The sequence below is a fragment of the Dryobates pubescens genome, chromosome 17, assembly GCF_014839835.1.
Source record: "Dryobates pubescens isolate bDryPub1 chromosome 17, bDryPub1.pri, whole genome shotgun sequence".
In the NCBI taxonomy this organism is placed as follows: Eukaryota; Metazoa; Chordata; class Aves; order Piciformes; family Picidae; genus Dryobates; species Dryobates pubescens.
In genome coordinates, this window is record NC_071628.1 from 6,474,488 (window position 1) to 6,497,786 (window position 23,299).

General features: G+C 50.9%; 2 protein-coding genes across 2 annotated transcripts in view; both read left to right on the forward strand.

Moving 5' to 3' along the window:
• The first annotated feature begins 4,542 nt into the window (after positions 1-4,542).
• The window catches only part of CEMIP (cell migration inducing hyaluronidase 1), a 117,167-nt gene continuing 98,410 nt past the window's right edge, over positions 4,543-23,299 (forward strand). The window contains exon 1 of the mRNA XM_009903900.2: positions 4,543-4,828. The gene's annotated coding sequence lies outside the window, so the exon portion shown is untranslated. The remainder of the gene's footprint in view (positions 4,829-23,299) is intronic.
• Positions 6,399-23,299, forward strand: part of LOC104303344 (cell surface hyaluronidase-like) — a 52,383-nt gene continuing 35,482 nt past the window's right edge. The window contains exons 1-12 of the mRNA XM_054169201.1: positions 6,399-6,683; positions 6,972-7,160; positions 7,515-7,684; positions 8,546-8,755; positions 12,439-12,644; positions 15,457-15,526; positions 16,112-16,240; positions 17,242-17,327; positions 18,630-18,761; positions 18,865-18,900; positions 19,717-19,869; positions 21,725-21,902. Of these exons, the coding sequence (XP_054025176.1) occupies positions 6,422-6,683; positions 6,972-7,160; positions 7,515-7,684; positions 8,546-8,755; positions 12,439-12,644; positions 15,457-15,526; positions 16,112-16,240; positions 17,242-17,327; positions 18,630-18,761; positions 18,865-18,900; positions 19,717-19,869; positions 21,725-21,902 (1,821 nt within the window). The 5' untranslated portion in view covers positions 6,399-6,421. The remainder of the gene's footprint in view (positions 6,684-6,971; positions 7,161-7,514; positions 7,685-8,545; positions 8,756-12,438; positions 12,645-15,456; positions 15,527-16,111; positions 16,241-17,241; positions 17,328-18,629; positions 18,762-18,864; positions 18,901-19,716; positions 19,870-21,724; positions 21,903-23,299) is intronic.

Here is a 23,299-nt window from a genome sequence, read left to right on the forward strand (position 1 = left end):
CCTCCGGTTTTATAACTGTGATCAAGAAGCCAGCTGGCCCAAAATTCAGATCCGTCCTCTCAGGCTGGCCCAGCACAAGGTGAAGCCATTCCTGCTGCGCAGGGTGCTGCAGCTCCTCCGGAGCAGAGGAGTGTTGTCTGAAGCACAGCAGTCCAAGGCCTTCTCTCTGCTCAAGGAGGAGATGTTTGAACCAAGAGAAACACCGTTAAAGCCCACAGAGGACCAAAGTGGTAGGTATACAAGGAGGAAATGTGGTTTGGGTATTTCACGTGCATTCCAGTGCTGGCTGAGTGACAGGACCAGGCTCCTTGTTGCCAGGGCAAAGGGTGCTGGCAAGGGTGGACATCACTGGGTGCAATCCAGTATGCAGTGGTCCTGTGCTGTCCTGAGAGCTGTCACTTAGTATACAGGCTGAGCTAGGGCCAGGTCTGAGCCCTAAGCAGGTGGTCTGTGTTGAGGCAGGGAGAAGGCAGCTGCTGTTTGTGGAAGAGGAGACGTTAGATGAAGGCTGGTTTGGTGTGAGAGGGCAGCTGCCACAGATGGGCCATTATAGGGAGACCTCTGTCAGGCACTAAAAGCCCTATTGTGGTAATGAAGTACTTGGCTTGGTGAGGCTGCCAGACCCACAGCAGCCCTGAGCACAGCTGTAATGCCAGCATTAGCAGGGTGTTGCTTGCTGCTCCCTAGGGCCAGTGTTCCCAGCTCCCACCAAAATCATAGAACCCTAGAATCATTTCCAGTTAGAAAAGACCTTTAAGATCATTGTGTGCAGCCATTATCTGCCAAGCCTGGTGCTAAACCATGTCCCTTAGCACCACGTCTGTGAGTCTTTTAAACAACTCCAGGGATGGGGCTTCAACCACCTCCGTGGGGATCCCATTCCAGTGTTTAATAACCCTTTCAGTAAAGAAGTTTCTTCTAATATTCCGTCTAAATCTCCCTTGGTGGAACTTGAGGCCATTTCCTCTTCTCTTATCACTTGTTACTATGGAGAAGAAACCAACCCCCACCTCACTCCAGCCTCCTTTCAAAGAGTTGTAGAGAGCAATGAGGTCTTCCTTCAGTCTCCTCTGCTCCAGGCTGAACAACCCCAGTTCCCACAGCCACCCCTCACCAGCCCTGTTCTCCAGGCCCTTCAGAGGGTCGCTGCCCTTCTCTGGACCTGCTCCAGCCCTTCAGTGTCCTTCTGGGAGTGAGGGACCCAAAACTGAACCCAGGACTCCAGGTGTGGCCTCACTGGTGCTGAGTACAGGAGGACAGTCCCTTCCCTACTCCTTCTGACGTACACCATTGCTGATCTGGGCCAGGATGCTGGTGTCCTCCTTGGCCACCCGGGCACACGCTGGCTCATCTTCAGCCGGCTGCTGACCAACCCAGGTCCTTCTCTGCCAGGCAGCTTTCCAGCTACAGAGCGGATGTGCTCCGCTCCCCTGCTCCGTGCCGGGAGCAGCCTGTGGCAGCACCCCTCTGCCGTGCTGACATCGTAAAACGAATGCAGAAACCAGCAAGGCGGAGCGCTGGCGGAGCCGTGGCTGGGAACCTGAGTGCCACCCGGCAGAAGTCCCTGGCCTGCCAGTCGGGGCAGCGCCGGCGCTCGGGGCCGCCCCGCGGCCGGGCCGCCCGGCACCGAGCCAGGCCGGGGCGGGCAGCTCCTGTGCAAGGGCGCCACCCCCCGGCCGGCCGCGGCGCCGCAGGAGCCGGTGTGGCCCCGCCGGTCGCTGCCCGCGGGCGTGGGGAGCGCTCCGGGCAGCGAGGGGCAGGGGCAGCTGCTGCTGCGGGCACTGCTGTTGTCCCGCTGCGCCGCCAGCTCCCTGCGTGGGAATGGGAGGTTGCTCGGGGCATGCTGACTCCTCGTCTCCTTCCTTCCCCTGCGGGTGAGAGGGCAACAGGAAAGCCGCTCGGCGAGGGAGTGTGCCCGGGAATGGCACCTGCGGAGGAGGAGCCATCCCCCCTGCTCCCTCGTGCGACATCAGTGGTCTGGAAAGAGCTGCCTGTGCTCAGGGGCTCCGGTCGCCCACCGTTGATTCATCCGGAGCAGATTCGGTTTTCTGCCCTTGACTTGAAACGAAACCTCTCCAGGCGAGGGTGTTTGTTACTGAAGGCAAAGTGTTAGGGACATTGCGACACGCCGGGTGAGGTTGCCTCATACCTGGTAGCCCATTACAGAAAATGACCCGGGTTTGTGTGTGAGGAAGGTAAATGTCAGTTTATAACCAGCAATAACACTCGAAGGAGGATTTGGGTTGGTTATTTTTGCGAGGGAGAGTTACACCAGCCCTGTATTGCAGACAGCAAGCGTTAGTCATGGTTTCCCACTTGCAGATGTGAGGATGTTTGGGAGTGTTCTTGTGCTGTGGTTGCATCCTGTAACTGAGTGCTGAGGTGTAAGCTTCGAACTGGTGCTGCTGTGGAACAAAAATCACCTGGAAAAATGGCATTTGGAGAAAAGGGGAAAGAGCTCAGCTCCTGAGCACCAGGCTGCAGGTAGCAGTAGGTGCTTTGGCATTTCCCTTGAACAGAGACAGGAGTCTTTAGGGGAAAAAAAAAATCCAACAGAAGGATATGTCCAACCTCATTTACTCTGAAATTGTCTTTGTCAGGCTACTGGAAGCCTATTATGAGGGTCAATGGCACTGAAATAATTCACCTGAAAATTCTTTCAGGGAAAGAGTGGCACCGGTGTATTTCTGTGCATCCTGAGGCTACAGGGAGGCAATGGCTTTGGAGGATTTAAACAGAGCTCACAGCTTTTCTTGTTCAGGAGAAGTCCATGTGAACAGGCGTGACTTTAGCTTTGCTGATGGTTTCGTGAGGCCTAAGTTCAGCCCTAAGCAAAGCCTCTGTTGTGTTCCTGTGCTAGTTTAACCATTGCTGCCTCTATTTAGATTAGTCCATGAGATCTTTTGCATGGAGTAAACACTTTAGATAAAAATGCCCGAGATTTCTAGGGCCCTGGCAGGTGTAACATGAAGGCTTGAGATCTCTTCTGTCTCAGATTCCACACCTCTAGAACCATCGAGTTCAGGGAATTTAGTCTGGTTTTGGACAAAATGCTCCTGTTTGTCTTGTCTTGCCTGAAACTTCCACCAGCAGATAAATCTTTCTTCAAGAAAAAAAGAAATAGAGCACAGCCTCCTATACCTCTGATAACAGCTCTGCTTTCCCATGACCTGCATTCATATATGTCATACTCAGATAAGGAGGAGGCACAACGCTGACTAACGCTGCTTTTTTGGAAGGAAAATGACAAAAGCTATTCGAGACAGGAATAGAAGTGCCAGCACTACATGATAGATGAACAGCCGGTAGCAAAGGTGGCAGCTCTAACGTTTCCCTGTATTTATGGAGCACTGAAATGACAAGTGTGATCCGGATTTGTTTCTCTAGGCTGGATGCTTATCTTTAGATTCAGCAGCTCTGTGGGTTCTAGGACAGGGTGTAAGAGAGTGGATGGGTTTTGTTTAGCACAAGTGAGTGCTGCTGCCTCTCTGGAGTCTGGGGTGTGGGGCATGCTGTGTCCCTCACCAGCCTCCCTGCTTACAGTCTGTTCCCATATTTTGTCTGACAGCCCTTGCTCCTTATTAACATGACTATAGCCTCTTTGTGCCCTCTGTCAGAAGAAATCCTGCACCAGAATAAATTTCAGAGGTGACAGATTGGAACGGTTTGACCAGATGATGGCACACAAATGTCTCTGAGACTGGCAGCACCTGTGGCTTTGCCCCTCTTTGGCTTCAGCCCTGGGCAGGGGCAGCAGTTGGCACTGTTGCCGTCCCACTGTCCTCTCTGGATGTTGGGCTCTGGAGTGGAGATGATGTGCAGACTAGAATGGAGCAGGCAGGGGCCACAGTAAGGAGTTACCTGTCTGTATGTCACCTGGAAGCTCAGTTATTGGTGTAGTTTATGTGATATTCAGGTTAATGGAAAGTGTAGTGGTCCTTCCATAGGCAGTGCCATGTCCTCTGAGAATGGAGCTCAGACAGGAACCTGCAGAAGCCAGGAACAGAGTCCCAAGCCGTGGGGATAGAAGCACATGGGTTTATTTGAGGCCATGTCTTGTCAGAGCACCTTCTAAGGCTTTTCCTCTTCCACTGCAGGCTCTGATTACAGGTTGATTTGGCAGGTGATAGGAGGTGAAGTGGCAAATACCTTTCTGCTCACCTGCTCTTAGAGCAGCTTTTGCAGCCACTCTGTTGCAGTGTTCTCTGTGCATCTGCCAGATGCAGGACAGCACAGAGCCAAACGACCCCTTGCTGGAGGGGCCACCTGCCTCCTAAGAAGGGCCGAGGTATGCCAAACCCTGGTGACCACATGGGGGTCTGGTACGCCACAGCCCCCTGCCCTTCTTGGGGAGACAGCTGGCATCCCAGCCGCATGGAGCTTCCGCGTCCAGCCGGGTGCTGTGCGGATCTGCAGTCCCCAGGGCTGAGACTCGCCCCTCTCTCCGTGACCCTGGGTTGCCCAGCGGGGAGCTCTCAGTTCCCAGAGGCTGGGACCTGGGGAAGACCTTTGCGTGCGGGCAGCGGGGCTCCTCCCGGCCCCGGGCATCTGGGCGCCGGTCGCAGATATACGTCCAGGCTGGAAGGATCGTCCCCGGCTGGGAGGAGCCAGCAGCTCCGTTGCTGTAAACAGTGCGGGCAGCGCCAGCGGTTGGAAGATGGATATAAATAGGGAGGCGGAGGGGAGGCAGCCGGAGCGGAGGAGCGGGAGCTGCCTGCGCCTGCCTGCCCCTGCATCTGCCGCCTGCAGTCGGGGTGCCCAGCAGCCCGGATCGGGAGCTCCCGAGAGGCAGCGTACAAAGTTTGCGGCTCGGCGCTGCCGAGGATAGGTAAGCGAGCTTTGCAGCCGGACTTTGAAACCCGCCGGTGCTTTTCTTCGATCTGCCGCCGGTGTTTCCTCCTCGCCGGCTCGCTCTTCGTACTGCTGTTGTGATTGCTTCGTCGTGTCCCGGGTTATGTGGAGCCGGGGAGCGGGTGTTCTGGTTTCGGTATTGCTACGTTAAGTGGAGGAGGGGAAAGGAGTGGGGAAAAGAAAAAAGAAAAAAAAAAGAAAGGAAAAAAATCCGAAACACATCAAAAGTGAAATATGCTTTGGCGCCGTCTCCGTGCACAGCCGCGGCCAAGGAGCCGGCGCGGCGCACGTGTTGCGGGCAGGGGCTGCCCCGCGGCTGCGAGCAGCAGGTAGCGGCTGCGGGAAGCCCCGAGGAGCCGCGGCTCCTCCTGCCCTCCGCGCCGGACTTGGACTCGGACTCGGCTCCGGTCCCGGCGCCGCCGAGGGACGCGTCGGGCAACAGCGAGCGGCGGTAGCGCATCAGGTCGGTACCGATCCCCTCCGCGCCCTTCCGCGCCCCTCCGCACCTCACCACCGCTGCCGCCGCTCCCCGTCTCTTGCAGGGCCCTGCCCGGAGGCCGCCCCGCACCTCGCCCCTTGGCGACCTGGCTCTGACACTCGCCGCGCCGTCGTGGTGGGCCGGGGGGCGGCCCTGCGCCTCGAGAGCTCCGCCGCCTTCCACTCCCTCGTCATCCGCGACGGAGGTAAGCGAGGCTGCCCGCCCCCTCCTTCGGGGCTGCCGGCTGCTCCCCGAGCTCCTGGAGTCCGGGCTTTGAGGGAGGGCGGCCCGGCTGTACTTTACAGTTCCCGGCTCCAATCCCGCTCTTTCCTCCTCGTCCCCTAGGGAGGCTGGTGTTCGCCGACCGCCCCCACGGGCCGCCCATCACTCTGCGGGTCCGCTACATCCTGATCCACGACGGTGGGGAGCTGCACATCGGCTCGGAGCGCTGCCCCTACAGCTCGCGGGCCACCATCTCGCTGTACGGGCGAGCCACCGAGGGGGCGGCCGTGGAGGGCTTCGGGCAGAAGTTCGTGGGCGTAGGTCGAGGCGGCGTCCTGGAGCTTCACGGCCGACGGCCCCGCTCCTGGACCCTCCTGGACAGAACCCTGTACCCTGGAGGGCTCCGTCATGGCCCCTACTCCTCCGAGAAGCGGTGGGGCAGCCGCGGGATCAACCTCCGCATCCTGGACGCCGGCACGGCGCGGATGCTGGCGGCGGGCCGCTTCGACACCCACCTGCGGCCCGGCGAGTGCCGGCGGCTGCGCACCTTCCTGGCCCAGCAGCCCCGTGGCGCCGTGGTGGCGGCCGCCGTGGGGGACTCGGCCGCCCGCAGCCTCACGCTGGAGACGCGGCAGCTGCTGCGGGACCGCCTGGGCAGCCGATTCATCGCCCGCCTGCGCTACAGGTGAGGTGCGGGGTTTGGGGGGGGCCGGGCCCGCGGCGCCACCATGGACAGCTCCGCGCCGCGGCCGCCGCGCTGCCTCTACCGCCCCCACGGAGGGGCGCGACCCGGGGCTCGGCAGGGCCCGGCGAGCAGGACTCGGGCGGTCCCCCTGGGTCATGGGAGACAGGGGTGGAGGGAGGACAGGAATGGCGCGCTGCGACCTCCCCGTCTGCCCAAGTTCTTTGTGGGTGAAGGGTTCGGGATCTCACTCGCTTTGCTCCTTCCCGGTCTCCTTCAGGCAGCCCTGGGCGCTGGTGGGGGTCCTCGGAGGGGATCATCTTTCCACGGCAGAAGACAGACGGGAGTATAGCGGGAATGGAACAACGGGGTTAGCTGTAGCCCAAAGAGACTTCCTCACCTACGATGGCACCCGGTTTACTGTCACTGCTTTCAGTGGATGGTTGAAAGGTTTAAAGTCTTCCCTGACAGTTGCTTGTCTTCTGTTGCTTTGCTCTTTTGTTCTTTATTTTCCTGTCTATCGGGAATCAGTGTAGTGATAACACTGACTCTCACCAACTAATGCTTTAGCTGCCTGCACAGAGATGCCACTGACCCATTTAATGGCTAGGGCACTTCTATCAAAACCACAGTTATCTAGACAAAAATGCAATTGGTGTGCTCTTCAGCTAATTGCATGAGGCTGTCGTGTGCAACTGTAAAAATAATTGATTGCTTCATTTTTTTTTTTCCCCCCAGGGGTGCCTCATAATGGATTTAAAGTGGAAGTGTCCAAAGGAATAATTCTTCATTTGGTGGATGAGGTTGCGAGTTGGTTACCTGGTGACCGGATTGTCATTGCCAGTACAGATTATTCTATGCACCAGGCTGAAGAGTTTAATCTCCTTCCTTGCCCTGAATGTAAAAGTAATCAAGTGAAAATTGATGGTATGAAACAATTTTATCAAGCTGCTCATTGGTGGTAAATATTTGCATTCCCTTGGTTTTTTAGTTTCCTTGTCCCTTCAGCTACCTTTTTGTTTTGTTGTTACATAAACTCACAAACACACGTGAGAACTGAAGGGCTCAATATTACATTGGAAGTTGAAAGTTTGGCCAGAGGCAGCAGTCCTTTGTAGAAGCCAAGGGAAGAGCTGAGCTCCTCTGGGATCAGATACCGAGCACTGGGCACGTCCCCAGCCTTGGCTGACTGCCTGAATGAGAGATGTGCTCTTTGCTTAGAGCAACACAATAACAGAGACGTTGTGCTCACCTGAATAAACCCATTTCTGATTTTCACAGGCAAACCACTTTACCTTCACATTGGAGAAGTCATTGATGGCATAGATATGAGGGCAGAGGTTGGTCTTCTGACTAGAAATATACTTATTCAAGGAGAAATGGAAGACTCATGTTATGGACAAAATCAATGCCAGTTTTTCTCCTTTGATACGTTTGGAGGGCACATTAAAGTGAGTAATTTTTAATGCTTATGCCTGTAGGTGCTTTCAGATAGTTCCTTTCCTGGCTTGTAAACAAGTAATATAATGCATGAAAGTACACTTGCACCAGGGGGGAGAAATACACTTTTCTATGGAGAAGGAGGGAAGATTTTGATGGCCTGCTATGCAAAACTAGATTTGCACGGAGTCTGTGCCAGTTTCTTTACTGCTTATGCAAAGATCTTCCTTTCTCTGGGCCAGAGGGAAGGAATTCTGCAGCATCACTGTCAGCAGGGTCAGTGTGAGCTTACAGAGTTCACAAGGTGTCACTGAAGAAACTCTGCTTTCTGCAGAGCAAACCTGCTCCCTTCATGGCTCAGAGAAGATGTGGGTCTTGCACCATTGTTCCTTCCTCTTATTCATTGCCCCACGTCTCCTTTGGTCTTTGCTGCTGCAGGGGCTTTGTGTGACATTGCTCCTCTACCAGCTAGTGGAAATTGAGGTGCTGTGCAGGTCTGGCCTAAAATCACTTTGCAGAGAGAGAGCTGCCAGGAAACGGAGGTGGGCAGTAAATGCCACCCTTTTCTGCAGCGGGCAGGACTACCTTGCCCGTAGCCATGTCACACACAGCTGTTGCTCAGTCCTGCCCATGCTGGTTGGCAGCTGTTCCTGGACAGCCTCTGGCTCTCAGGTGCGCAGCAGCTGGCACACTGCTCTGCAGGTACTGAGCTGCTGTGAGTCAGAGCAGGGAGTTGACACCTCCTTCGGGGATCAGGCTCTGCAAACATATTGCCTAATGAGAGGGGGGGTTGTGTGTGAAAGAGAAGTGTTTTTCCTTTTGCCCGTGTTTTTCTTGTAATGCCTTACCTGGATCTGCATTTGTCTCAACAGATCCTAAGGAATTTTAGCTCTGTGCACATGTCAGGAGTGGAATTAAAAAACATGGGCCAGCAAATCCTGGGCAGTTACCCTGTGCATTTTCACTTGGCTGAGGATGTGGATGAGAGAGGAGGATACGACCCCCCAACATACCTTGACAACCTGGCCATCCACCACTGCTTCTCTAGGTGTGTTGCCATACATGGAACTCATGGCCTTCTGGTAGGAAATGTTTTATTAGTACCAAGTTCATGTCTTTTTCTTAGGCTCTGCTGAACAGTAGGAGCCACTTGTGATGCAAAGAGAAATCAGATAATTGAAATGAGCCATCTTTCCCCCAGGAAATGTCCTGACTTGTCAACTTCATTTGACTGGTGTTCAGGTTAGGACTGTTGCTCTGTTAGTGCAGCTCTTGGAAATGAGATTCAGGTTCTTAGCATTGCCTTATTAATATTTTTAATGGTGTAAACAGATATGGTGAAATCTTTGCCATGGCTATTCTGGAGGATTTGTGATAGCAGGAACTTTCATGTAAACCTAAAGCAGTGGACTTTGAACGGACCTGACTGAAGCATTGGACCTTTAATTTGCAGAGGAGATAGAAAAGACAGGGGTTGTTTGGGTCAGAGCAGTGTGAAATGTATCCAGAAATATTCACATGACAAAGGGAATGAAATATGAGAGGGTCAGACCCAAATGGACACTTCAGTGCCAGAAAAGCCCTCAGGAACTTGGCTTTGGCCTAGATCCTTGCAAAGGCATTGTAGAGAGGAGCTGGGGGGAGGGGGGGGGGACGGGGAAGAAAAGAAAACCAAACCCCCAACAAGAGAAAAAAGCCTTGCAGATCCCAGCTGGGAAAAAGATTGCTGCTCCAGTCGTGACATGTCCAGTTGCTGCATGCTCTGCAGGACCCTGAACAATGCTTTGGTGTCTGTGAGCATTTCCTCATTCACTTAATACATGCTCAGACACTCCCTGAGCTGCCCATGACCTCCCACGGTTTTCCTGACCCTGGACATGGAGCAGTGCCATACGTGACAGAGATGCACCCTAGAGTGAAGGGGTCCTCCCAAAAGGATGTGTCTGTGAAAATGTGCTGCTGGACTTGTACACTGGGGAAAGATGTCCTGAACTGGATCTTTATTGTCCAGATGACTCAGAATCATTGATTGCCTTCTCATTATGTGGTGTGCTGTGGCTGGAGAGCCTGCTTTTGTGTAGAGTGCTTGCCCAGTGTGGGTGGATGTAGTTTAATTCACTTTCTCCTCCCTTTTCTATTAAACCACTGGAACTGAAGGAACCTGCCTGTGATGAAAAAAAAATTAAGCCTTTTGCTCTTATTTGTCCTGAGAGGAATGATGCACTTTACCTGAGCTGAGGTCATCCAGGGTTTGTCTGCGTAAGTGAGATGCAATAGTTGTGAAAGCAAGAATGCAAGCGTGAGATCCAGTCCTGCCACCTGTGAGTCCATGAGGTAGTGAGCAGGTTTTATAGCAAAGGTTAAGTAGGTGATTCTGTGGAAGAATTATCTGGGTTCAGTATGGTTGTTAAGATAGAGAGTAATTAAAATGTAATAAAAATACCTGCTTAAAGACAAACCCATTTGCAGCTTGAGAGCAGAGGCTGTGTATGAGAGCAAGGCAGCTGAACGTTATGGATGGGCACCTGTTTGAGCATCAGATGATGAAACCTCAGACCTTGAGGCAGGGTAAACTAGACCGTGGGGTTTTCCCCCTCCTGTCCTGACAGTTCAGAAGATGTAATTTTAGAAGTACATTGCCAGAGTGCTGTGGGTTGTGCCTTGCTGTGCAGGGCTCCGGCAGTGCTGTCTGGAGGCCTTTCTCCCATCTGCTTGCTCCCCTGTGCCAGGCTTTGCCGCTCTGTGAGCCGGCGGCAGCGGCACTCCCAGCTTGGGTTACTCAGTGCAGCCAGGATGCAGGCTGCCACATGCCTCTGCTGCCCTGGCACACGCCAGGCATACACAGACTACTGTAGTCTCTCATGTCTGGTGCTGCAGTGGGTGAAGGTCAGTTCCCTTGTGTTGCTGAAGCATATATAATTCTGTGTTTAGAGGCATCTTAGTCACCCAGGATTGGAGACCCCAGCGGGGCTGCAGCCTGTGTTGTGCACCGCGTGTCACGCTGGCACACACAGTAAGGCACTGCTGCCATTGTGCCACAGCTGGGCTCCTTTCCAAGCCTGTAGCTCGTCTGTGGCATGCCAGAACTGATCAGTTATCCATGATCTTTAAGGCAGGCTGTGTCTGATCAGGAGAGTGGTCACCAGAGTTTCCGGTCTGTAAGCTCTCAGGGCTGCTATGTGATTCTGAAGCTGTGATTAGTCGCATTATCCAAACCCAGATGTTAGCTTTAGTTAGAGGGCTGGTTTTTAATGCAGCTGTCTGAAGCACAGATTAGCTAAACCAGCTCAATTCAGAAGCATAAAACTCCACAGCTGAAATGCTGTTTAGAACAGGCAGCCATTTGTTGGTGCAGTATCTTTCTCAAAATAGCCTTGCAAGGCCTCCTCAATGCAGCTTGTGCCCATCACTTGGAAGGGCAGAAGTAGCCAGGCTTACTGTTCTTAGCAGATTGGCAAGGACACTTGCATTTTTATCTAAAGCCTTTTCCTATCTGGATTTCCAAGGCTCAGTTGGTATGGATATGTTCAGTGGGGTTACCTGTAGGTTCTTTGTTACCCTCCTTGTAGCTCCCTGTGAGCTACTGTGCCTCTGCGCAGGGTCTTGGAGGGTTTCCAAGTCTGTATCAGTTAGGAGCTGGGTACCTGGTTGTGTTGTGCCTTGTTTTTATGTCTCTCCTGAACACCTCATTAGGGCAGAACCAAGACCAGCAGATGACAAGTCTGAGGAGTGACTGCCAGGAAAACAAGGAAATCCAATAGAGATATACCTATGGGGACTATATTGTTTGTGACTCCAGATGCTATGTACAGTTGCAGCCTATTAAGGGGAAATTACAGGATATGAATCCGAAATGGATTTAGCTCAAGTACCTCTCTGTATACAGAAATAGCCAAGAAGGTTAATATTGGTTAATCTTGCAGTCTTACACATACATAACTCTGACGTCAGCAGGAGTTTTGTATGCCTGAGGAGTGAATAAATGTGCTGACAAGGGATCACTCGGGTACACAGTTAAGGTTTCAGTAAGATTTAGTAACAAATTGCTGGCATTTTAACCATCCTGAGAGTGTATTTACATTTAAAAGAAGGATTTCTGACTTTAGCTTCATGAGACTTTACATCAAAGGAGGCTTGTGCTAAGTCCTCTTGGTCAAATTAGGTTTTAATGCAATACCCCTCTGCATGTCAATTAATATTAACTGGACTGAAACAGTCAAATACCAGCCGTGCCTGAGCGGATCATTACAGGAAAGAAGTGGCCCTGTACCTTCTGAGAGTGGAGGAGAAAGGACAGAATTCTTGTTAATAAAAGTTACTCCACGTGGTACATTTTAAAGCATTTCCTATTTTAATTGGGAAGTGTTGGAGTTGTGAAGAAATGCCTGGATTAAGTACCCTAACCTTTTGGTCCGTGATGTGACACACGCTTATCCTTGCTGGGATATTGATTCCATGACACCCAGTCAAACTCTCTCTCTTAGAGCCCAGGGCAGCTTTAAATCCAGTATTTTGCAATTAGGCTTTAATTATGCATGTGATCTTCCACAGAGTGATTTTAATAGCAGCTCCCTGTATAAGAGGATCAGCCCACAGTTATGCAAACTGCATGCAGTTGGAGCTGGCTTCGGGGCTGCTGGCTGTGCAGAGGGGTGGCAAAGCCACTCCGTGAGTGTTTTGGGGGTGTACAGATGAGCAAAGCGTGTTGGTTACAGGTCCTGCTGCGGCTGCCGTTGCCATCCCCCTCCCGTACTCCTCTTTCCAGGTCAAAGACACCATTGGCTATGACACCCTGGGGCACTGCTTCTTCCTGGAGGACGGCACGGAGCAGCGCAACACATTCCAGCACAACCTGGGGCTCCTGACCCGGCCGGGCACGCTGCTGCCCTCGGACCGCAGCCAGCCCCTGTGCCTGGCCATCCGCAGCCACGTCCACGGCAGCTACATCCCCGTGCCCAGCACAGACTGCATGTGAGTGCTCCAGCAGCTGCGGGCAGGCTTGGCACTTGGGTTGTGCTTCACAGCTGGCTCCCGGGGGATGTTGGGGTGAGCCTGTGGCAAGGTGCCGGTTGATAGCAAATGACCGTTCGTAGCTTTTCCTGCCGGTTCTCATCTGAAAATGCTTTAGCTCCTTGGCCACGGTTTGCTTGTGGAGGTATCTGCTAGCACCTGCCTGAGTCTCAGCATGGAAGGCTTGCTGCTGGTTGCTCCTGTCGCTGTTTCTTGAGAATCATAAATGCATTAGACTGGATCTGAGGAAGAAGTTCTTCAGTAGGAGGGTGGTGACACTCTCGATAGGCTACCTGGGGAGGCTATTCCTCCCTGGGGGTGTTGAAGGCCAGGCTGGATGAGGCCTTGAGCAGCTGAGTCTGGTTGAGAGGTGTTCCTGCCCATGGTGGGGAGGCTGGAGCAGATGATCTCTGAAGTCCCTTCCAACCTGAGCCATTCTGTGATTCTGCATAAGAGCATTTTGCTTGTTCCTGAACCCCTTTTGATTCATTTTATGTAGGATGTTGAAGGCTCCATGAAATCTGTCTGATAAATGCAAATTGCTTCAGCCCTAGTGTAGGCTGGTAAAAAATGGTACTTACTGCAAAGGAAGGCTTTGGCAGTTTTTTCACCAGGACTGAACTGAGGCTGGAGCATCTTGGGTACATTGATCAACAGTCCATGAGGTCAGGAATATCCAGGCTGGATCAGGAGATTTAGTGAGCATGCAGAGGTTAGCACAGAGAGCATCAGTTAGCAATAAACAATCTCCTGATGCAGCTCAACCAGGTTAGCTTCTGTTCTGGAGACTAATGAGCTGTAACATGGGCATCTGAGACCCTGGTATTGCTCTGGTTTGTGTTTGCAAGCAAGAGCATAGCTTAGCCAGATAAATATCTGTTTATCCTGGAAGAGGATGCAGTGGCCAAACTCTGCTTATTTTAATTTGTCTAAACAATCCAACCAAAGTAATTACAGTTGCTGTTGCTGAAATGCTGTGGTTGCTGGTGTGGTTAATACAGATTTGTTTTCAGCAGTTCTGTCAACCCAAAAGAGTGTGGATTCTTGACTGGGTAACAGTTAAGGTGGAGGAAAACTGGATGAGACTTTCTGCTTAGAGTGATCAAATTAATTGGTACAGTCATGAGAAAAGGTTTACAATGTTTTTACATGTGGCCTTTATTACTGCAAAAGATGTTATCAAATTGTTGTGGTTTAACTCAGCAGGCAGCTAAACACCACATAAAGACAGATTAATGGGGGGAGGAGAGGGGGAAGAAAGAAGGGAAAATAATATAATGATAAAAGAATTGGAATGTATAAACCAAGTGATGTATAAAATTATGCACTGAATTAGAATATGGAAAAGAAGTGATGCACAAAGCAATTGCTTGCCACCCACTGATCAATACCCAGCCAGTTCCCAAGCAGTGGCCTCAACCAGTTTACCCCCAGCTTATATGCTGAGCATCACATCATATGGCATGGAAAATGCCTTTAGTCAGCTGGGGCCAGCTGCCCTGGCTGTGTCTCTTCCTGGCTTCTTGTGCCCTGCAGCCTGCTTGCTGGTGGGGTGGGGTGAGAAGCTGAAGTCTTTGACTCAGTGCAGGCTCTGGTTAGCAATAACTAAAAGGTCAGCAAGTTGTCAACATTGTTCTCATCCTCAGCCCAAACCCCAGCACTACTCCAGCTACTAGGAAAAAAACATGAAACTGCCCCAGCCAAAACCAGGACACGCTGAAGTAAGACAACAGATTAGAGCTTTTTCATAGCTCTGTCTGGTTTCTGTTTGTGCCACTACTGACCTTCCCTCGAAGCAAAGCTCCTTATTTGAACAACCACCAGAATCACATCTCCCTTGTCTGCTGCTTAACGAGCCCTTTGCCTCTTGATAATGACATTTGGGTGGTTCTCCACATAGAAGCTGCATAAATCTGGAGGGAATCCCCTGCCTCCTGTCACTGCCCCTAAAGTTAGAATCATAGAATCAGTCAGGGTTGGAAGGGACCACAAGGATCATCTAGTTCTAAATCCCCTGCCATGGGCAGGGACACCCCACACTAGATCAGGCTGGCCAGAGCCTCATCCAGCCTGGGCTTAAACACCTCCAGGGATGGGGGCCCAGCCATCTCCCTGGACAACCCATTCCAGGGCTTCACCACTCTCATGGGGAAGAACTTCTTCCTCATGTCCAGCCTGAATCTCCCCACCTCCAGCTTCATTCCATTCCCCCTAGTCCTATCATGACCTGATATCCTGAGCAGTCCCTCCCCAGCCTTCTTGTATCCCCCTTCGGATACTGGAAGGCCACAATAAGGTCACCTCGGATCCTTCTCTTCTCCAGACTGAACAGCCCCAACTCTATCAGTCTGTCCTCATTAGGAGAGGTGCTCCAGCCCCCTGATCATCCTTGTGGCCCTAAGTTCTGAAAGCCAAAGCAGAAGTTCACTTTTCAAACATCTTCCAAAGCTGCTTACCAAAAAAAAAAAAAGAATAAAAAAAAATCCAGCAGGCTTTGGATTTCCTTAAGCTGCATTTCACAGAGCATGGGGTTTGTGTTAACAGCCTCATATAGTTTACAATAGGTTCAGCATGTGGCTCCAGGAATGACCATGCCTGATGGTTTCTTTTCCTTAAAGGGTGTCATTAAAAGGTTGTGTGGAGTTTTAAAGTCGATGGGAGAGTTGTGGCTCAAGCCCAGTACAGGGCTATGAAAATGTATCCCTTCCTGTTTGGGAACTGCTCAGGATCATTTTGATTTGGATTTTCTTTCCTTTTTTTCCCCCCCCTTCAGGGCTGTCAGCACCTTTTGGATTGCAAATCCAAGCAACAACTTAATAGGGAACGCAGCAGCCGGTGCTCAGGTAAAACCATTTAGTGGCAGGAGCTGTGCTGTGCCTCTGGTTCCCATATATTCCACTCTTATGGATGTCATTAGGTGAGGGCAGTGAGTTCTCAGTAAGCCACTGTGAAATTTAGATTTGTACTCTGCCACCTATGGTAAGAACAAGTTTTGCCTACGGTTTTCATGCTGGTTTCCCTCCCAGCTGGGGCTGGCAATGGTGTGTGATGTCTCGTAGCGAATGCTGGGGTTTATTAGTAGCTAATAGTTAAATGACCAATTAAAAAATGACAGTTGTGCATATAAACATATACTCTCTTCTATCTTATCTTTGGTGCTCACCCAAGTGTTGTTTGTGTTAAGCGTGCCTGTGTAAGGAGGGCTTACTTCTTTTCTAAACCCCACACCTGTGCCCTGGGGACTCGCTGTGCATGGCAAAGGATAACCTGGGAGGTGTAAGAGTATGGGCTGGGCAGTGTCCCCTGGGACTCACAGGCTGGGCAGGCTCAGGTTAGAAATCTGGCCAGCACAGTGGGGAAAGTCCCCAGGGTAACCTGTGTCAGTTGTTTGTGGTGTCCCATTTCTTGGACCTGCCTTTGTCTTTTAGGATGTTGGGATCTGGTACATCTTCCACCGGGTTCCCACTGGACAGTCTGAGGGGCGGTACCCAGAGGGACAGGCTGAACACACCCCTCTGGGAGTGTTTTACAACAACAGAGTCCACTCCAATTTCAAGGCACGTGGATGGTTTTTCTCTCAATACAGTAGCAGGGCATAGGGCTGGCTGCCCGTGGGGCTCTGGAATCCAGAGGTTATGAGCACCTTACATTTTGATCCCTGTATCTAACCACAGTCAGCTCTGGGAAATGATGATCCTGCTAATGATTAAAGAGGGAGCTGAGCAGAATGGGTGCCCCACTCCAGGCACTTCAGTTGGGTGCCTGTGTTAGAGGGGATGTGTCCAGACCATAGGCACACTTCCTGCTGAGTGAGATTTAAGGGATGGCCATCAGAACACTGAGCACTGCTGTTGGCCACAGAGGTGCAAGACTAGAAGGGGATGAACAAAAATCTTTTGTGCCAGGGCCTGCTCATCACCTTGGAAAAATGAGACCAAAAATTCAAGGGTAATTCCAAGAAAAGCCCTTAGCCCCAGATATAGTGGTGACAGGAAAATCTAGCCTGTAAACTGTATAAAGCATTTTTGACCTGCTTCTCAGGATTCTAGATTGAAATGAGTGCTGTTCTCTGTTCCTTGTGTGTTTTACATCGTGGTCTGTGACAGCTGCTGCTCGAGCCCAAAGCCTAGAAGCTGGCTACAGCAGCTGTGTTCTCTGCTGCCTGCTGGGGACTCGGTACCCTTCATTCAGAGCCTTGCTGCTTACCAATGCTCTTTTTCCAAGAAATTCTCAAGAGCTTGGCACAGCCTCTTACTGCTTCCTGCAAGGGAAAGAGGGAGTGGGAGTTCAGTCCCTTGCTCTGGGTCAGAAGACAGCCCAAGATGCTGATGCATAACATATGGCAGAGCAGGCTCTGTCCTGACTTCAGCGTGCTACATCCTGTGCTAATGTCATGCTGAGCAGTGCCAAGTGACACTGAAATGGAAGAGGAAGCCGAGGCTGCAGGCGCCCACTGCGCCTGCAGGCGCTGGCTGCCCACGCTCATTGATAAAAGGCTGGGATCCCTGGGCTCTGCTGAGTGATCTGTTGACATAATTGGAGCTGTGTGCATTTCCAGGCTGGTTTGTTTATTGGAAAAGGAGTAAAGACGACCAGAGCCAGCGCTGAAGATCCCAGAGAGTATCTGACTGTCGATAATGCCAGGTAAGCACATGCTGTATGGCTCCCTGTGTTGGATAGTTACATTGCTTCTTGGCTTCTGCGTTGTGTTTAGCAGATCATTAGTGCTTCATTATGGCTGGAGCATCTGAATAAACCAAGCTATCATCTCTGATGCAAGTGCCTCATGGCTATGCGCTGAACTGTTTGTCTTATTGCTGACCAAAAAATGATAGATGGGCACTCGGGGTTATGAGGACTAAGCAGTGAAGCATGTGAAAGGGGATCCAGATCCCATTAGTGGGTTTGTAAACTGCAATTCTTATTAATTACTTGGAAGAATTTACATCTGAAAGATGAGGTAAGAGCCTGCTCAGTCTGGCCTAGGATTAAGGAGGAAAATGAAGTAGCCTCAAAGCGTTTTCTGAGCTGCTTTATAATCTCTGTGCTGACTTTGACAGAGTGGCAGCAGGCAAATTAAGGCCATCTCCTTGCTTGCTGCAGCCCTACCAGTGTGTGAGGAGGCTGCAGGAGAAGTCATCCACTGCTGCTGGTCAGCCTTGGTTTTTTCAACTCTCCCATCATACCCTACTGATGGCACATACAGAGCTCCCCTATGGGAGGAGAGGGTGACTGTGTCTGTTTGTGAGACCTCCCTGCCAGGGTTATCTCCCTTAGAACATCAGCTGCAAGAAGTAGGAGGTGAGGTTCATCTCAGCAAAAGCAAGGGTGATTTTTTTTCCAAACATAGCACAAACTGCCCTTAATAACCAGTGTGTCCTGCAAGTAATTGAGAAGCACCCAGTTCCCAGGGTGGATCCTTTTTTCCACATGCCAGCTTCTCTTTCAGCAGAGACAGAAGCTCACTGGGGTCTGGTCTGGGCATGCAAGGCAAGCAGCTCCAGTTACTGTGTTATCTTTGCTGAATGAGATTCTGGAAAGGGCTTAATGGATTTTCTAGCATCAACACAGGGATTCTCAGTGGACCTTGTAAGGACAGCTACAGAAAGGACCCAAGTGACTTGGGAAAAATGTTTCCTGTGCCTCTAAATCACACGGAATCAAATTCAGGAGTAGCTGTGGGCCCACTGAGGTCTAGCGAGGGATCTCCTGTCGATTTCACTGGGGCCAGAATCTCACCCTTATGAATGCTTCTGGTTTTCTGCTCTGTACCAAAGCACAGAGAGGAAATCAAGCTGATAGCCTGACCGATCCAGGGCGTATCACCTCTTTAGGCGCAACGTGCTGACACTTGGAAGCCAAACGAGGTCTGCCAGGCGTGATCTGCCTTGTCTGAGGTCAGCTCCTCTGTCTCCTGCGTCGCACTAACGGAGCTCCTTGCTTCAGGTTTCGCCCTCATCAGGATGCTGACCCTGAGAAGCCACGAGTACCTGCCGTGATTGAGGGGCTTATTGCTTTCAAAAACAACGACCACGGGGCCTGGGCCAGAGGTGGTGACATTATCTTCCGCAACTCGGGGTAGGCTGCTCTGGCTCCGTGTCCATTGCTCCCCTCACTGCAGCCAGGAAGAGGTCTGCAGGCATTCCTCGTCCTTCACACCTCTGTATTTCTTCTGTCCCAGGTTTGCAGACAATGGAATTGGACTCACTCTGGCAAGGTAATTCCTGAAAATGGACCTTCTTCCCACTCCCCCCAGGGTAACAGGCTCGAGAATGGATGCTGAGGTACTCCCCTGAGAGTTGCTGTAAGCCTTGAGAAAACCTCACACTTCCTCCCAGATCACATCAAGTCTTCCCTGCACAGCCATTAATACAAGAGGCAATTTAGCCTTTCGTTGCCCTGGCCTCAGCATGTCTGGGGAATGCCTCATAGCAGCAGAGTATTTCCTTTTGGACAGTAGGTGTACCAGGTGCACTGGTAGACTAAACGCCTGGCTCTGCTGTCTGAGAGACTTTTCCTCTGCTCTAGGCCAATGGGGCTGTGCTGCCCTTGGGGCTGTGCTGCCCATAGCTCATGTGCTTCCTGGGCAGGGCTGCTGGGATGGTCCCATGTGGTGGCACAGCACACCTCCTGCCTCCTCTGCTGGTCTCCACCGTGCTCCTACTGCCCTCGTCTCAGCCCCTCTTTCAAAAGACCTGCAAAGAGAAGCCACGAGAATCAGTGATACTTGGCTCTTGCTTCAGGGATGCTGCTAAAAACTTCTAAAGCAGCTTGGTGTGGAAAAATTACATACTGACATTTACAGGTGATGTAGAGGTGGGATTAGCCAGGCCAAGGTGCCTGTATCACTGATGCCTGAGCACTAAGCTGCCTTAACACTAACTTACTCCTTTCTGTAGAGGTTTTAAAGCTGCTGCATGCAGGTTTGTTTTTCTCCCAAATTGAGGAAGAAATTCTATTGTGGTGTGATTGCAAGTGCCAGTTACTTGTTTGTGCTGTGCTGCACAGTTAGCTGGTGTTTCTTTGCTCGTAGTGATGGGACTTTCCCGACAGATGAAGGCTGCAGGCTGGAGGTTACACGCTCCATTTTTGTTGGAGAAAGCAGCAACTTTGGCTCCCAGGGAGGCCAAAACAGCTACTGGGGGAAAGGGGCAAATGGAGAATACAGAACACTGCCCAGAAACAAGTGAGTTATTCTTCTCCCATTTCTTCTTGGCGTTAGAGTAAGCTAGAAGAAAATCCTGGGGAATTAATGTGACTACCAAAGAGTAATTTATACTGAGTGTTTGAAGTACTGTGCAGGCCAGAAATAATAAGCACCCGAATAAACTCACTGCTCAGGCCAACAGCTTGAGAGCATTCTTGACTGAATGTGTTTGATTTAATTTTCTGCTTAATTTATTGGTCACTGGAGAATGGATTAGAGAATGTGGAAGATACCAAATGGCTTTTGTGCAGTGCTTCAGTAGCACAGTGTTGGGCTGATGGCACAGCTCCCACACACCATGCCACCATCCCTCCTGCTGGCAGAGCTGGGCAAACTCAGCTGGCTTGACAAAGGAGAGAGAATGTTTCATTATTGCATCTTATTTCTCTTTCAGTGGCTGTGTGCTGTTTTCTGGTTTGGTAGCAGCACGGCCTCCTGGCTGGCAACCACAGTGCCCACCCACATCCCCAGAGCAAGGGGTGCCTCCCCAAGCCTGAATTCTCCCCTGAGGTGTCGTTTTGCTGATGCTCTCCAATTGTTGAAGCCTCTAAGTGGAATATAAAATCAAGTGATAAGCATCACTCAGCAGACATGCTGTGCAGGCAGCCCTGGCTGTAGCTGCCTCAGCCATAAGCCACAGGAGCGGGATGTGTGTGGGACAGCAGGAATAATCAGCGCTCTCCTCAGCTATTATTATCAGTGTTGTTGTTTTAATTACAATTGCAAAAAGGCTCCTTCGCAGTTCAAAGGAGCTTTAATCATCTGTGACATTGTTAAGCAATGTACTCTTGGAAAGGAGACTGCCAAAGGTCTGAGATGTGTCCTCTCGTTGCCTCACAGTGCAAAAGGGGAGGTAGCAGTTGTACCAGACCCAGCTACTGGGGTGACAGCTCTGGGAACAGAACAATCATTATTTGCTCAGGAAGCACTGCTTGTGCCTCCTGCTGGTTCCAGTTGTCAAAATGCTGCTGGATCTCTGGAGCTAACCACCAAGAAAAACCATCAAGGATGGGGAGAGGGAATCTAGGCCTTGGTGACCCCCATAGTGGAGAGAACCTGTGTGCCCATGCATCCACTTCATGGCTTTCATGTCTGAACAACTCTCTCTGGACTCGGTAGGCATAGCCCTGCCCTTCCATGCCACTGCTAGCCAGCAGCGTTGCCAGCTGTGAAGCTGATGCTTGCCACCCTTTAATCAAACACAACTGGGGGCAAGCAAAACTTGGCACTTTCCCAAAACAGACCATGGAAAGGGCAGGTCCTTACCTGTGACTCCAGTGATGCCTCCTTCAACGCTGATGTCTTGACAACACGTCCACGCACTGACAGCCCAGAAATGGCATTTCTCTATAACATGTTGTGGACTAGGTCCTAGGGATCTCATGTTAAATGACTTGTAGAGAAAGAAGAAACTGTGCTGTCCCACCTGGTGCTTGAGTCCAAGGAACCTTACCTCCAGGGAGTCTGACTGATAGAGTTGTTGAAACCATGCTGATGTCCTCTTGAGAAACCATCTACCCCAGAACAGGGAACCTGATGGCAATGTTTCCACACAGCCCTTTGGGTCTTTCTTGCCTCATGGTGATGAATTCACAAGCCTTAGGCAAGCTTATGAGTCTTTTTTGTTGTTGTTTGACTCTTGAGCCTTACCTTGCAAAGGAAGCTCAGCACAGTTTTCTCTTTCATTAACTGCGTGGTGCCTGTCCAGATCCCACTTTTGGGAAAGGAAAGGTGGTTTAACTCCTTGCTAATATTTTTCTGTGCCTTCAGGAGAAGACTCAGGACTTTGGCCAAGGTTTTACTACAGGGCTGTGTCTGGTTTCACATCTTGCAGGACGTTCCCTATCCGTGGGTTTCAGATTTACGATGGGCCTGTCAGGATGGCGAAATGCACTTTCAGGAAGTTCACCCCAACTGCTGACAGATACTCCAGTGCCATTGGGTTCCTCATGAAAAACCCCTGGCAGATAAGCCCCCAGAATAACGTGTCACAGATCCTGATGGAGAAAAGTGTAAGTAAGAAAAGCAGAAATGTGTGCTGTTGAACGTGCATGGCTTGGGAAGTTTCAGAAGGGACATGAGAGATCTGTCCTGGAGCAGGAACTCCCAATCAGTGGTGCCTGTGGCATTGATGGATGCCATCAATTTAGTTTGCAACACCTTGTTTAACATATTTTTTTTTTCCATTAAAAAAACAAAAGGTTATTTATTAGCCAGTAAAATGTGAGGGCATCTTATGCCTGGGCAGAGAGACATACAAAAATCCACATTGGAGGAAGGTTTCACCTTATAACCAAAAGTGCCAGAACACCACTGGTGCAGCTGACACAGGCTGAGGACCTGGTAAGGACCTGGCCTGAGATGATGAGAGTGGCACAAAAGTGATGTCGGGAGGCAAAGCTGCAATACAATTCATGTACAGAAACAGCAACTGAAGCTAGAAGCAAAGCCATGACCCAGTTTCTGGGGTCAGCAGTGAAATTCCTGCTGAGCACAACAGGGATTTCCCTTGAGCAGTGACAGCAGCATGGGGCTCTGTATCTCTGCCTTGGCAGGAGCAATAGGATGCTGAGCAATTCCAGTCCTTGTCCTGGGTTCCTGCAGGGATCGTGGCCCTGCACACTTGGCTTGGGAATTGATAGATTCCACCTGGCTCACTCCCAGGGGTCATAACCTTTCCTTAGCCTTTTTTTTAAACAAGGTCCATGATTGTTAGGATGACCATGAACTACAGTGACCTTGGCCTGAGGTTTGGCTTTATCTTGGGGAAAATTTCCATTGCTCTGGGACTGACCAGTGTCACGCCCTCTGCCAAGCAGTTAGTTTGTCTGTCCCCTCTCTGGAACACTTGAGACCAACAACAGGAGGGTATTTAATGAGAGAATGCTGCTGATTGCAGTCACTCCGCTGCTCTCTAAAGAGAACACAGTTCCTGTGCATTTCAATAAAGGGATCTCAGTTACCTTAGATGCTTTAGGGAACTGGGGAATAAGAATTTCCCATGCCTCCTTTATGTCCTCCCATGGGAAAATGGAGGTCATGGAGAACATGGGTGGGAAAATCGGCCTGGAACTGGGGGAGGGGAGCTTAGACAAAAATGCATGGTGAAAAAGTTTGATTGGTGGAATGGAAGAAATCTGCCTGCAGTGATGGCTGCAGAACTCTGCCCAAGAGCTTCAGGCAGATGATTTTTAACAGATGATTTCAAGAAGATGATGTCTGTGCATGCCAGTGAAGAGGATGAGTACATCTGAAGGGCTGCAAGTGCAGCTCTGGGTACAGTTGGACCATCTGAGGCCTTTGAGCCTTTTACATATCCCAGTGCCTTTTGTGAGAAGCAGTTTAGTGCTGCAACACCTTTCAGATCTGAATTTTTCAAGGGAAAGATGATGACAGGACTTAAGAAATA